The 15,051-nt window shown below is 61.4% G+C and overlaps 1 protein-coding gene across 1 annotated transcript in view; it reads left to right on the forward strand.

The window, feature by feature from the left end:
• Pmepa1 (prostate transmembrane protein, androgen induced 1) overlaps positions 1-15,051 on the forward strand; it is a 48,157-nt gene that overhangs the window by 26,757 nt on the left and 6,349 nt on the right. The window contains exon 2 of the mRNA XM_026406797.1: positions 14,079-14,230. Within this exon, the coding sequence (XP_026262582.1) occupies positions 14,079-14,230 (152 nt within the window). The remainder of the gene's footprint in view (positions 1-14,078; positions 14,231-15,051) is intronic.

Consider the following 15,051-nt stretch of genomic DNA (forward strand, 5'->3'; position numbering starts at 1 on the left):
AGGGCCTTTGCACTTCAGACTCCGTGTCTGTCTAGGGGAATTTTTCTCTAGCTCTCCTCATCTTTCAGGTTTCAGCTTAAAGGCCATCTCCTCAGAGAGGCCATCCCTGACTGCCCCATCTAAGGAAGTCCTCCCTCCTGGGCACTCGTTGTCACAGACATCTCCAGCTGGGATCAGGCCTCCTGGGACAACAGAGGGCCCTTCTCTTCAAAGATACCCATGGTGCTTGGAACCCTGCAGGCCTGACTCCAGGGCCTCAAGTGGCCCCTTGTGTGGAGTGTGCAGTGACCTCATCATGAGGGACACGTCCACATTTTATAGGGGCGCTTGGCCTGGAGGTGCTAGGGTGATGGGGAATTGTTGGAGCTCTCTGGCACTTTGATGCACCGTATGGAGCTATTTGTGCTGGGGATCACAGCCCTGCTTCCGGGGCCGGCGCTGGTGCTCTGACACAGCTGCTCTGGAGGTTTGCTGGCTTTGGGGGTGCAGGGATGGGCTGCGGGGGGAAGCCTGCGGGGCCGCTCCCCCCCCCCAGGAAGGAGGCTGGGGACTTTGCTGCTTGCCGCTGGGCAGACACCAGGAGCCATTGCTCGAGGTTACTTAAAATCTTCCTTCCTCCTTTGGAAAATTTAAATGACATGTTTAGAATTTAATCTTCCAACCTGGGAGCCAGACTCCCAAGTTTTGCGAGATGACAGCCGAGCTGTGGTTTCGTTTGGCTGGCTGCAGCGGCAGGTGGCGGATGCTGCGGGGAGGGGAGGGGGCTGGGGCAGGGGAAGGGCTTCCGCTCGGCTCCCTCCCGCCCTTGCAGGGAGCCATGCCCCAAAGCTGGCCCCAGGATGGCTGCAGGCTGCAGGCTGCCGAGCTGTCTTCCCCAGTGTGATCCTAGGGAGACCAAGGCCTGGGGACCTCCCGGACGTTCATTTTAAAAAAAGAAGAAAAAAACCCAACGACCTTGCTATTTGGGGATAGTTGCTGACGGGGGGCAGTCGTAGGAAGTAGACCTGGAGATGGCATGTCCCCAGGCCCAGCTTCCCAGCTGTCAAATCCCACGTAACGCAGTCCAGAGCGAGCGGCTGGTTCGACCTTGTGAGCTTATGTGGATTGGGGGGTGTGTGTGTGTGTGTGTGTGTGTGTGCGCGCGCGCGCGGTTTGATCACATGTAGATTACACAGAGTCCCACCTGAGGACTCCTCCTTCCACTGTTCATGGCCACAGTCCCTCCTTCACTCCCGGCTGTTCTCCGTCTCTACAGTTGTCATTTCAAGAATGTCACATGAAGGGAATCACGCGGCTGACCTTTTGAGATTGCTTTTTTCACTCTGTATAATTCTTTGAAGGTCTGTCCCTTTGCCGTGTGTCTCGCAGTTGTTCCTTTTCGGTGCTGAGTGGTATTCCTGGGTATGAGTGCACTGTGCCTGGCTTGGCCGCCACTCCTGCAGGGCGCCGGGGCTGCCCCCATTCCGGGCTCTGACGGCACAGCTGCAAGAAGACTCCTGCACGCCTTCTCCTCCCGTGAACTTGAGCCTTGGCTGGCGGGCTTCGAGGCCCAGGAGTGCAGCTGCTGGGCCCTGTGGTAGCTGCATGTTGGGTTCTGAGAGACCCTGCGCCGGTGTTGCCCCTGCCCTCTGGCCTCGGGGAAAGAGTCCTGGTGAAGGATGTGGACGTAGATTCTGTCCTCCTTCAAATATTAGTCAAGGGCAGCTGTTGGGGCATGGCATGAGCTGCCAGGGACTTTGGCAGGAAGGACGAGGAGCAAGCGGCGTCCCCAGGAGTGTTCTTGCTGCTGAGGTCAAAGGAATGATGACAGGCAAGCCAGCACCCACACAGCACAGGTCGCTTCTCATGGTGGCTGACGCAGTGCTTCCTATGAGCCAGCTGCTTTCTGGGCATTTTACAGGCATCACACAACAACCCCGTGAGGTTGGTTGTCTTTCAGACAAGAAAGCAGAAAAGCTACAGGGTCCAGGATCAAGAGCCACAGAGAATAATCCAAGCAGGCCCCTCCTGGCAGTGTCTGGCCATTGGGAAACACACAGAGCAAGAGTTGAGAGGACATTTGTGAAGAGCCACCTAAGGAGAGTGCTTCTGGCAGACAAAATGCCTGTGCAAAGGCCCTGGGGTAGGGACAGGGAAAAGGCCAGTGTGTCTGGAGTGTGTGTGAACCAGGGAAGGAGATGGAAAGTGTGGCAGTGGGGTGGGGGCCTCCTAGTGGTCTAAGGTGAACGTGATGGGGCAGCTGAGACTCATGATGCTTTTGAACTTGCTGTGGCTGCTGGGTAGGGTACAGCCTGGGTCAGTGTGCACAGGAGGACATGGAAGTGAGTCTTCCACCCTTAAGGGATGACCCTCGAGTCCCCCCAAGCCTCGGCCGGCCTGCAGGGGCTCCCATGTTGGTGGCTAGAAGTACGGGCCGGCTCCCGCAGCTGGGCGCACCTCTGGGCAGTTCACACGCTGCTCTGCCCCGAGGGCAGAGGGGTGACTACAGCAGGTGCCCTTAGGAGCTTCTGCAGCCGGAGCCTGGGCGCTGACCGCCTGATCCGATGGGTTTCCTGGTTCTCGCCCTTTCTCTCTGCCCCCCTCTGTCCTTGTTGATTGTTACCTGTAAACAGGTCACCTGCTCAGTGTCCGTCACTCCAGGTCACGAGACGCCCGGCTAGACACCCGTGCCACACCCGTGGTGCCTGATCCCCCCAGGTCTGCACCGTCGGGCCTCCTCGGGCCTGGCCTCCTGGGCCCCGGCCCACGGCAGCCTCCCCTGAGCCTGGGTCTGTCTGCTCTGTCATCTAATGATGGTCTCCGTTTATTGTGCACTTCCTGGTGCCAGCTCGTGTCGGCGAGCTGGTGCACAGGTGCTGGCCCAGGTGGTCCGTGGGCATCCCGAGAGGCTGACCCGAAGGTGGAGGGCAGGGCCCGAGGTCTCAGACAGCCAGGGACTGCATCTGCTCAAACGCAGACCTGGGCCACCCGCCTTCATGGCTTTCTGTGTCGTGCCACGGAGCTCCAGGGAAAGGCCTCGGAGACGGTGGCTCGGAGCCTCTGTCTTTCCCTCAGCTGGGAGTTGGTGCTTCTGAGACTCACTGTTTCAACAGGAAGTGGCCCAGACAGCTGCCGGCTGCTTCCCTGGTGAGCACCACTGTGGGCAGGTGCTGGGGAGAGACTGGCAAAGGGGATGCTCTTCCTGGTCCCTGGGAACTCCCAGGCGGTGGCTTGGGTGGGTGCTCCTGTTGGCAGGAGGAGGAGGAGGTGGAGGCTGCTGTGGGGCAGCCAGCCCTGGGTTTTGAGGGCTGAAGAGGAGTCTGCCAGTTACAGACAGGACAGAAGGGCCCTGCTTTCCGGGCTCCTGCCAGCTCGGAGGAGACTGCAGGGGAGGCTCGCGCCTGGTGGAGCCGCTCGGCGGACACAGACCCACCCAGCATGCTAAGTCGATCGTGAGTTACACATTTTCTTAGAAGTCACAGCAGATGTCCCGTGTGGTATTTACAAAATAACCGCCACATGGGAGAGTTTAGAACTGCCAGGGAAATCCAGAGAAGGACGTGGCTGCCCAGGCTGGGCAGTTGGGAACGGGGCTCGCAGCAGGAGAGCGAGCGTCCCAAGCAGATGGCCCGGCCTGTCACAGGGGCAGCGCTCGGGCAGCTGCAGCCGCTGGGAGCCAGGGTGCTGGCAGCTTCAGGCACGCAGGCTCTGGAGGGAGCTGGGGATTGGAGGAGGGATGGGGCCCAGCAGGTAGCCCTCGTGGATGACAGCTGAAGTCTGCTGCCCACGTCGCACACCAGGCCCAGGGCCTCGCACCTGGTGTGTGCTCACCACCCTCGGCTCCTCCCCACGGCAGCACTTTCCAGATGAGGAAACTGAGGCACACGGGAGAAAATAACTCCCCGATGCCACGTTGGGCCCCTGGGAGGCCTGGGGTTCGGAGGCCGGCAGGCCACTTCCAGAGAGCCCCCTGCTCCTGGCCAGCACTGGGTGAATCCAGTCCCGCCAGGCCCTGCCCACCTCCTCCGCCCTCCCTGCTGTCTGACCCTGGCCATCCGTCCACCTCCCACCTCTGCCCGGGGCCAGACCCAGAATCGCTGGGCCCCTCTTGCTCTTGAAAGGCAGGGCCACCTCCAGGTCAGCGCCGAGGCCCCTCCAGACGGTGCCCGTCGCAGGCTGACCCGGGGCGGCTCTCCAGCACGCGCGCATCAATGAGGCCCCTCGGGTTGAATGAGGCGCTATTGAGAGGCTGCTGAATGCCGCCCTTCCTGCCGCCTGTTCAGAGCGGCACTTTGTGTCCAAGAGGCTTGGAAACAGGGCCCCCCGCTCACGTCCCTTCTCCCGGGTGCTGAAGTCCCGGCTCATGTCAGGAAACACCAGGCTCTTGAAAGTCAGTGATTGAGAGAAACATCTGCTGGTTTCCAAGGAGCCCCAGGACGGCGCTCGGAAACGCACCCCGGCGCACGTGCGGGGCTGTAGGGGCGTGTCAGGATTTTTAAAACTGAAATCCCTGGTGCGCGTTGAAAAATGCACACAGCGTGGAAATACATAAGAGGAGAGTCTCCCCCTTCCAAACGTAGCCGTCTTCATTTTGATTTTTTTTTCCCTCTTTTTCCCTACAAAAATGGGTCCCTGTTATATTCTGTTCCAGTGTCATCGATGCTGCCCTGGGACAGTCACCCATGACCGCTCATCGTGAGACCCGTGGACTGGTGGTCCTCAGCCAGGAGTGACTGGCCCCCAAGGACATTTGTAGTGGCTGGGAACGCTTCTGGCCGAAATGGGGAGGTGACCGTGTTTCTGGCGTCTGGTGGGTAGAAGTTAGGACCCTGCTGTGTCTGCTTCCTGGTCCCACTGTGTCCCATGAGGTGACCCCTCAGGGCCGGTGGGTGGCACTTAGGTAGTCTCTGGTTGTTGGCTTTGGAAGCACCCCTCGCCCTCAGGATGTCCTTGAGCGCCTGTCCTGGAGGTGCGGGGACCTTCTGTGCATTTTTCTGGTGAAATGATCCGAAGTTCAAGGTGCTGAGTTGAAAGGTGACGTGCCTATCTATGACGGTACCACCGTAGTGGCCCCCCCATGTGCAGCCGACAGGACCCCTGGCCACAGACCCGCTGACCCACCCACTCCCCATTTGTTCTCTGCGTGCCTCGATGAACAAAGCACATCTGGCCCATTTTAAGAAACTTTCTGTCACACGGCAGCGTGTCCATCGACGGAAGCCACTCCCGCCGTGAATTCACTCCATCCTGCCAATAACTCTCCAGAGGCGATTGATGTTTTGCTGACAGTGGGTGTTTAAAGATGTTCGATGTCGGTGACAATAGGAAAAAAAAATCCCATTAGTTCTTCCATTTGGATAATAGCAAGAAAGATAAAACGCGCGGCTTTGTCTTTCCTATTGAAGGAGCGTTTAATCAGGAGGGTCCGCGATGGCGCCAGGGCCCCTGTGCTTTCCCAGGGTCCTGACTTCCCCACCCTGGTCCCCAGGCCCGCTCAGACTCAGCATGCACTGTGGCCATGGCCACAGCCTCCTGCGTGGCCACTTCCTCCAAGATGACCTTGGGATGCAGGGGCAAGGCCCGTCGGTCACTCAGGGGAGAGGGGCTCTGTGAGCTTCTGCCCCCGGGGTGAAGGGAGCAGCCTGCCCGCCCCTGGACCCTCCCGACTAGCACGAGGTGCCCTCAGAGGCGAACACCCAGCAGGCCATGTGGTCAGCTCCATTTATGCTCCTGGGCTGCGGCTCCCCCAGGGCCCCCTGGGCTCCTGCCTCCTGGGGAGACCAGCGTGGAGCCCTCTCTGCCCAGCCCTCTTCTGGGCCCTGGCTGGGGAGACTCCGAGCTGAGGCAGGCCCCGCGGCCCTCCAGTGGAGCCCAGAGGGGACAGAAGCCTCCACCTGGAGAGCCCAGCCCAGCAGGGAGGGGTGTGCACCCCATGTCCTGAGGTGGGGGCTAGGGTCAGGAATGTCAGGTGTGGCCCCAGCTCCAAGCAGGGAGGGAGGGAGGGAGAGAGAGGGTAGCCGCGTGCTGGGCGGTTGGCACAGGCTCAGAAGCAGAGAGAAAGGAGCCCAGGTTCAGTGCTGTGAAGCTGACGTGACCACACCCCCTGAACCTTCTGCCCATCCCTATTTGCTCCACAGTAACATGGAGGCCCAGAGAGGAGGCTTTCCTCGCTGGAGAGGCCCAGTGTTAGGGAGAGGCCATTGTATACTTGCCACAGAGATCTGCACATGATCACATGGACCATGGCCCCCTCCAGGTTACTGGAGGGACGTCCCTTGGGAGGAAATGAGACATGGTCAGGTGTCTGGATGTCACCTGGGGCTGCTCAGCCAGGAGCACATGGAGGGGTGGCCTCTCCCGCCCCGTGAGGGCACTCAGGCAGTGTTGCCAGGGCCAGCGGAGGCCACCTGACTTCTGGGGTTCGTGGGGAGCAGCTCGGTCTGGGGTGCTGGGTGGTTCTTACGTGGCATCCTTTGACCGCTGTGTGTCCGGGTAGAGGATGCAGCATCGCTAGGTGCCAGGGGCCTGGGGTGGCAGCTTTGTGTGCACCTGCCCTCCCCCACCCCCAGCCTGGGCAGACACAGATCACCCGTAAAAATAGGTGTCATTTTGAGATTTCAACGTTATTTTTAAAAACGAGCATCTGGAAAAATTCTCAAACCGAATGGGCTCATTCTCCTTGGTGATGTCCTGTCTGCACACACTGATCCACTGGCGCCGGCACTCCCTGGGTCGGATCAGCCCTGCCGGGGACATTGACATGGCCCCCGTTGACGCTGGCCTCTGTGTGGGCCTCCAGGGGGGTCTCCTCGATGCTCACCTTTGCCCAGGAGAAGAGATGTGCTCGTGCCCGGCACATCTGTCGTGTGCTCGCTTGGGGGAAGGCTGTGGTCTGGGTGCTTGGGAACAGACAGTAACTCTGAGTGCAGCCTGGAGAGGCCTGGAGAGGAGGGACGTGAACTGCTGGGTCATGTTCAGCTTGGAGGTGACTGCTACAGGGAAAAAAGGACCACTGGAGAGTGAGGTCCCTGGGCGTGGGGAGGAGAGCGGCCCCTGGGCAGGGTCTTTGGAGCAGAGACCAGAAGGCAATGAAGGGAACAAGCCGTGGGCGTGGGGAAGATCAGTCCTGGCCATCAGAGTAGCACATGCAAGGGTCCTGAGGTGAGGTGTGCTTGGGCCCCCACAGAGCTGGCAGGTTAAGGAGGGGTCCCAGCAGAGGGTGGGGGTTGACTTGCCTGTCAGAGGCTCACACTTGAAGATTGGGGGTGGCTGTCTTCACCCCACAGAGGTGCTCTACGGGACAGGTGCCTGAACTCCGGTGCCAGCAGAGGGGACACACCTTGGTGAGCTTCTCCTGCTGCTGCCCCGGTGTGTGTGAGGAGGGGGGCCGAGCACAGGAACCAGGCCCAGGGCCTGGAGTTCACTCCCAGAATCCCCTGGAAGTGGACAAGTCCCTCTTGCTCCGACCACAGGACGTGGGGACTGGGTCCCTCTGTCTCTCCCCAGGTGAGGACGCTGAGTGCTTCGCCAGAGGCCACAGGGAGTGGCAGGGCTGGAGCCGGAGCCCAGGCTCCAACCAGAACCTCAGGTTCCACCCAGAACAGCAGAGCCAGGAGCCACAGCCCATGACCAACATGGGACTCGACCCGCAGCTTCGGCTACCTCCCGGCACCGGGCAGGATCTTAGGGTCACCTGTCCAGAGGCCGGCCGCCCCGCTGCACCTGGGAGTCCTTCAAAACCAGGGCAGCCCATTTCTAAAACGGAGGAAACGGCCGGCTCACCGCCTGCCTCCAGCCTTCAGGGGAAAAGCAGGGTTAACTCACAGAAGTTCCAGCCCCAAGAAATAAATGTGCCGTTGGGGGGTATTTGAACCGGCACCAAGAGCGATCAGAAAGTTATTCCTTTGACATCTGGTTCAATTTTACTTGAAATGCGAGGCGGGGAGCTGGCTTCTTATTCAAATGCCAGGCGGCTGGGTGGGGAGGAGGGGCGTTAAATGAAGTGGCTGGAACCCCATCAGGCCCGGCTCCGCGGAATGACAATGAGGCCCGCCCTGCCCGTCTCATCCAGGCAGGCCTAACCAGATGAGATTTTCATAAATTTCAGCGCCAATTCCTAATTCCCGGGTGTGTGGCCAGGAGGCCAGACAGGGCCCCCGTGCAGGGCCAGGAAGGGCGCCGCTGCCCTCCCCAGGGACAGATAAGGGGCTAGGCGTGGGCGGAGTGGGTGGGTCCGTCTGGTCTGGAAACCCCCAGGGTTGGACTGGCAGGAGGGTGGACTCTGCCCAGCCCTCCAGCCCAGGAAGGACTGAGCTCCAGCTCCTGGTCCCCAGGATGAGGAAAAGCCACACCCACGTGGGGGGCCCCAGGCCAGCCAGGTTCCTCACACACTTTAACAGGGTCTCCGCAGCCCCCCTCATCTGCACCTGGGAAGTCCCCAGCAGGGACAGGGATGAGCTGAGGCTGCCTCTCCCGGAGCTCCAGTCTGCCACCCAGGTGGAGGCCAAAACCTCCAAGGGAAAAAGAATGGCCTCAGCCTGGAGCTGAAATGTAAGGTCTCAGGGCCACAGACACAGGCACCAGCCCCGGTGTGGGCCTCCAGGGGAAACCACGGGCCGCCCTCCCCCATGCTGGTGGCTCTCACAGGCCCCAAGACTTCTAACCGGGTGGCATTGGACCTGTGCGAAGTCCGATCTAAAGCCACTGTATTCCGTGTTACACGGACGTGACGCCGTGGATCCTTCCTTTATCAAAACTGAGGCTCGGAGCTTGACAGCTGTATTGCAATTGGCTTTTTTTAACCCAGTAACACCCCCAGCCGCGGCCACAGTGGGCAGGCGGAGCAGGGCGTACCCGGCCGGGTGGACGCTGGCCCTGTCTGGCCTCCGAGCCGCACACTCAGGAATTAGGAGCTGGCGCTGTCTGAAATTTATGAAAATCTGATCCTGCCTGGCTCAGCCCCCACCAGCCACAGGGCTGTAGCCACACTGCAGGTTGGAGAAGCCAGAGGGGACTTGGTCCTCGCCACCAGGCCCCGTGCTTGTCGTACAGGAAGTGAGAGGAACATCTGTCAGTACTTTCTCTCGTCCCTGGCAAGTGCCCCGAACTCCTGGTGCCTGGTTCTGTCCTGACCCCCCAGGATTTTACTGTGCATCTGTAGGGCATTGGCCCGCCCCTTGATGATGCTCCTGGCATTCAACTCCACCTGGCCCCCAGGCACCTTCATTACCAGCCCTTGACTGGTGCCACCATCCTGCCCAGGATGCTGGCCCGGGGCAGTGGGTCTAGCCACGAAAGCTCGGGCCTTCCTTGGGTGGGAGCTCGGCTGTGTGGTCTCTGACCAGCCGCCCACCCCTCAGAGTCTGTCTGTCTCCTCTGTGGAGCAGGGTGGCACATTAGTACCCGCCTCCCGGAGTGAGGGTGCGAGTCAGCGAGACGCTGTGAGCAGGGCCGGGCACCGTGCCTGCCCCTGGCCATTCTTGGCACTTGGTGCGTCCTCTCACATGCCAGCCCAGCCGGGAAGGAGCCAGAGGGGGCACCCACCCCGCGGCCTCTGCAGGGGAGCACCAAAGGGAGGGCAGGCCGCGCCGGGGAGGCCTGTGAACTTGGAGCCACTCACGAGGGAAGAGGGTGCCAAGTGAGAGGGACCTCACTGTGCCACAGGAGACGGGCTCGGTCACTCCTGAGGGACGGCCGTGGGCACCACCACCCCCAGGGGAGACTTAACGGAGGGGAGTAGCAGGAGCCGCTCCATGTCCCCATGATGAGGACAGGTGTGACACTGGACTCCGTGAGAGAAATGCTGGTTCTCTCCCAGGGCCCTGTCCCTTGGTGCCCCTGAGACCCTGAGCTCAAACTCTGGGCCCTGGGGACAGAGGCCAGGCAGAGGCTTTGGCTCTGCAGCTCGGCACACTTGCTGAGTGTCAGCGGGGGGTGTCAGCAGGGACAAGGGATGCTTTTGTCCCTAAAAGGGTGTTTGTGACAGAGTGGGACTCTCTTCCTGCCCTGTTCTGAGCTCTGGCTTCCGTTGCCTGCACATTGCAGGCGGGGGCTTGGCTCACAGGGGTAGATGTGCCCTGGGTCACAGGGCTCAGCAGGCACACGTAAGGGGACAGGGCGGCGCTGGTCAGACTGCACCTCGAGGTGTCATTGGGACCCGGGGCTGGCAGATGCGTTGGGAGAATAAGACCCCAGCCCTGTTGTTCCTAGCTGTGTGACCTGGGGCACCTGATCCCCAAGCTTCCTGTGTTTACCTGAGAATGCTCATGGTGAGTGGTGTCCGTGAATTTGGACTGTGGATAGCACCGCCTACCGTCCTGCCTCATCCCTCTTATCTGTGACCAATGGCCATGAGTCCTGTGGTCACAGCTCAGTGACAGCCTTGGTCTGAAGGGAATGGTAGGACCCACCCATGGTTGTCACAAAGTGGGCATTGACTTAGGACGTCTGTGCTTCACATCCAGGTAAAGGGGTGCAGGCTGTCATATTAGGGAAACTGAGGCAGGATCAGGTGGTTCCATATGTGACATTAGTAGCTGAGTGACATGCAGCCTAGGTATCTGGTTTTGGCTTGAAACTCTTGAATGACTGCCGGGTCTCAAGGGCGAGTGTGACACTGGTGGCCTTTAGGTTCTTTGGAGGGTTCAAGGATGTGGCCACACCTGGACCTGCCCCCACGTGGTTCCCACTCCTTTGCCGGGGCCATGAGGCAGCTGCCCAGCTCTCCAGCCTCCCAGCCCCGTCCTCCCAGGCCGGCCTCCCTGTGTCTTGTGAAACAAACAAAGGGCTCAGAGGACTTCTGGGCGTCGCGGTGGAGGGATGTGCGCCTCCTCGTGCTGTTTCGAGTCCACCCCGAGGCCCTGGAGGCGGGGGAGTGCTTCTCTTCCCCCGTGGGCCTCTGCTGAGCCACTAGAGAGCGGTTCAGAGGAGCGCGGGGACTGGTGGAGGAAGAGGCTCCTTCTGCACTCTGTGGCCTGCCGTGGGCACAGGCACGAGCCCTGGAGGCAGCGAGGTCCAACTCGGGGTGTTGGCAGGGAGCAGGCAGATTAAGACAGGGTGTGGTCCGTGCCGGCTTTGTGGGGCCAGGGCCAGGGGCCAGCACCAGACCGTGTGGGTGGACACCCACAGCTCCTTTTGTTTGATGCCAAACAGGAACATAGTTGAGGCCAGGGACTGTGGAAACGGAGGGCATCCAGCCACCAGTTGGCGGCCTCGACCAGCGGGTGCTTGTCACATGGTGCACTTCCTGAGGAGGTGGCTCCGGTGTCTGAAGGCGAGGCAGGTGTCTCCCAGGTGTGCAAGTGCAGCAGAGGGGTGGGGGCCACAGCCCCCCGGCCCACAGCCAAGGGTTGACTTAGTGGACCCAGCCGAGGGCCCTACGCTGCTGGAGTGGGATCTGGGTCTGAGGCTGACCTGCCTCCATGCTCACTGTGTGGGAGAGCGGGTTCAGCCAGACTTGGAGGAGAGTTGGGGCCCCATCCCGTACCCATGACACCTCCACGTCGGTGTCTACCCGGGGGTCCTGCCTCCAGCTTCTGCCAGGAACCCTCCTCTATCCCCTGGGCCTCTCCCTGTGACTTCCACGCCAGGGGGCTGCGTGCTTGGGCCCACCTTCCAGGAAGTCTCCCTCCACCTTCCTGGGATGCTCCTTTCTGTTTCCAGAGCATCTCCGCGGGCTGCTGGGGGGTCCCTGTGTGCCAAACGTGTCCTGCACACGGCTCTGCCTCTCCTGCGGGTCCCCTACCCTCTGCCTCAGCTGCCACGCTGACCTGGTCCCTGCGCCAGCCTCGGGAATTCCCGTGACCCTCTCTCCCCTCTGGGCCTGGATCCGGGCTGTCAGCTTGCAGATGTAGCCCGGTGGCTGGTCAGTTTCTCTTTTTGGATAACTGTCCCCTCTGCCTCCCTTATGTGAGTTTTCTGGGTCTGTGCCCTAATGGGGTCGGTGGCCCAGGGACCCAGTAGCCACGTTGTGCTTGTTTCTGGGAGTGATCCGCCACTCTGGACGGGTGCCCATTTTGTCCACCCCACCAGGCCTACATGGGTCTTGGTCCATGTGCTGCCACCCACTGCCACCTGGGCCCCAGACCACCCCAGGAGAGGGCAGCAGCCCAATCTGGGTCCCACAGCTTCCAGGGCCTGGGACAGGAACAAAGCAGGCCACACCACCCTCCCTCCAGGCCCAGCGTGGGCAGAGGCCTGGAGACAACAGAGGGGGTGTCCCTGGCCGGGGTGAAGAGTGCATGGGCTTCAGGGGCACTGCAGGTCCTTCTGGGGTGTGGGTGTTGCACAGAGCAGACCCTGTGTGTCCCTGAATGCACGGCTTTGTCCTGGACCTAGCAGACCAGCCCGAGCTCTGCAGAATCAGGTCAGGATGCCCAGGCTCTGGACACGCCTCGCCGAGGGAGATGGGCAGGGTGACCACAGTGACCAGCCCAGCCCAGCCTCTGCCCTCCCTGTGGAACCCAGGCAGCCCGGGAGCTTCCCGCCAGGAGGAGCCCCGCCTCCTCAGGGTCTGCTCTGCTCACCTGAGCCCTGGGTGCTGCGTTCCCTCGCCTGGGTCCTCCAGGGTCAGATGGGGCAGCATCTAGCCAGGAGCCGTGGCCAAGCTCGGGGGGGAGGGCCTGCCAGCTCTGGGCTCTTGGACTTGGGGATCCCACCCCGCACCTCTGCGTCTGCAGGGGCATCGCCCTTGGGGCCTGACCAGCCCTCAGTCCTCACCGTGCAGGTCTGGCGGGGCCAGCTGAACCCGGATGGAGAGCTGGGGTGTCCCCCGACCAGGGGGGTGACAGAAGCACTCGTGTTTAGGACGTGCCTGGCACGGGGCTCCAGGGGCTATTCTTTGGCTGGGGTAGTGTGGCTGCCCAGTGGGATCCTTGGCCCACTCCAGACACCATCTGACTCCCAGCTGTGATATCATAAGTGTCTCCAGACACTCTTCTGTGTCCCTTGGGGACACTTACCCCAGTCAGAGGCACTTCCTCGATGGCATGATGTCCCATGGAACCAGGGAGCGGTGGTGCACGTGTGTTCTGACGACCTTGAGGGACACGGTGGCGGGAGGTCAGGGCTCAGGAAGTGGTCTTGGGGAGAAGCTTCTCTGACATGTCCCCTAGAAGGGGACGCTCTTGCCTGAAGCTCTAGGGAAGCCGGGGCTGGTGGCAGGAGAGTCCCCGCGGGGTCTGGAGCCTGGGCCCGGTGGTGACGTTCAGTCCCCTGCGTCCCCTTGCCCATCTCGGAGCAGAGCTGAGGCAGTGGCCTTGTGTTGCACCTGTGGCTCGGAGCCGGGCTAACTGCTGCGAGGCCCGCACAGCACCAGAACCTTCTCCCGCCAGGTCTGGGGGAGGCACATTCCTGCGCCGTGGGCCTCCTGGGCCAGCTGCTGCCCCTCTGCCAGTGTCACTTCCCAGGCACCCGGCATCCTGCCCGTTGCTGGGGGCTCTGCTGGCACCAACTGCAGCCAGCTGCCGAGGCCCAGACCCGCCTGAGTCAGCAGAAGCTGCCCGGCTTGGGCAGGATCAAAATAACCTCCTTCCTTTTCCAGCACTTGAGGGTTTTTCCGCCCTCCAGGGGAAAACACGCCCCCTGCCAAAAAAAAAAAAAAAATCTAAAAAATGAGAATTGTCACATCTGAGCCATCTGGAAGGTGTTTTCTGAGGCCTCTTGGTCAGGGGGGGGGTGCTCACAGCCCTGGCCTGTTCATCTGTGTGTGTTGGGGCGTGTGTGGGGGTGTGAGGACATGGGGTGAGCTCCGGTGTGAGCACGCCCGTCTCTCTGTTCTGCCTGTTTCTCCCACACCCAGTCCCAGGTTCCCCGTAGAGGGGAAGGGGCCCCACCTTTTGCTACAGGGGGCTGAGAACCTAGGGCAGTGAGTCCTTCCCCAACCGCGCCGTCCCCACCCCCCACCCCCGCCATTGCACGCGGGTCTCACCACAGCCCTGGGCACAGGCTTTGAGCTGCGTCCCAGGCACACAGGACAGGGTGTCTCAAGATCCCACCGTCCTGAGTCTTCCGGCCTTCCCAGGCCACAGGGGCTGTGGGCATGCAGGGCCCTGCGCCGGCAGCCTGGGTGGCCTGGTCTCACGTGTCCCTTGTCCCCACAGCGGAGCTGGAGTTCGTCCAGATCCTCATCATCGTGGTGGTGATGATGGTGATGGTGGTGGTGATCACCTGTCTGCTGAGCCACTACAGACTGTCCGCGCGCTCCTTCATCAGCCGGCACAGCCAGGGCAGGCGGAGAGAGGACGGGCTCTCGGTAAGTGTAGCCTCGGTGGCATCCCGGGCCCCCTTGGCAGTAGGAGGCCCTGGTGAAATGCCCTCTGTGTCCCCACCATGGTGCTGGAAGGAACCGAACTTCAGGGACAGAGGACAGGGCTTGGTCCCCTCCTAGCCTCCGCTCCCTCCTGTTTATAGGAGTGAAGACACCTGCCTGGGCACAGCCCTGAGTGCCGAGGGCCTGGGAGACATGGGGAGCAGGTAGAGGCAGGGCTGGGAGACCCCCTTGCTTCTTGAGCCTCTGCCATGTGCCACAGGTGGGACGTCGCAAGGGCCAGGGTGGGAGCAGCGCCATGAGGTCCATCTTCCCGTCTGTCCCCACTGTGGTCCAGGATGTTGTGCAGGGACAGGCCTGCAGGGGGAGCCAAGAGCAGGAGGCCACTGGGGCAGGTGATGGCAGGACAGGTGTTCGAGGGACATTCAGAGACCAGAAGGGACAAGCAGCTGGCATTTGACTCTGCCCAACAGGATTGGGTGGCAGGAAAGGTGGGTGCAGTCCTACAGCCATGACCCAGACTGAAGGGGTGGGTCACAGGCCAGTTCCTGCCAGCGTGTGGTCACAGTGCCCTGGGGAGGCAAAAGGACCCTGGGATCGACCCTTCTGAAGCCTGAGTCTCAGCCCAGCTTCACCAGTCCCAGCTGGGCACTTTGGCCAGTTCCTGATGCAGAAAGCGGGGCCCTGGCTCCCTTGGTGTGAAAAGGGTCACGACGCCCACCCCCGGGACGCAGGTCTTCCCCACCCCCAGGACTCAGGTCTCTGTCCTTAGTGGCTGGAAAGCACTTTACCCATTCAGTCCCTCA

The sequence above is a fragment of the Urocitellus parryii genome, chromosome 6 (assembly GCF_045843805.1).
Source record: "Urocitellus parryii isolate mUroPar1 chromosome 6, mUroPar1.hap1, whole genome shotgun sequence".
Classification (NCBI taxonomy): domain Eukaryota; kingdom Metazoa; phylum Chordata; class Mammalia; order Rodentia; family Sciuridae; genus Urocitellus; species Urocitellus parryii.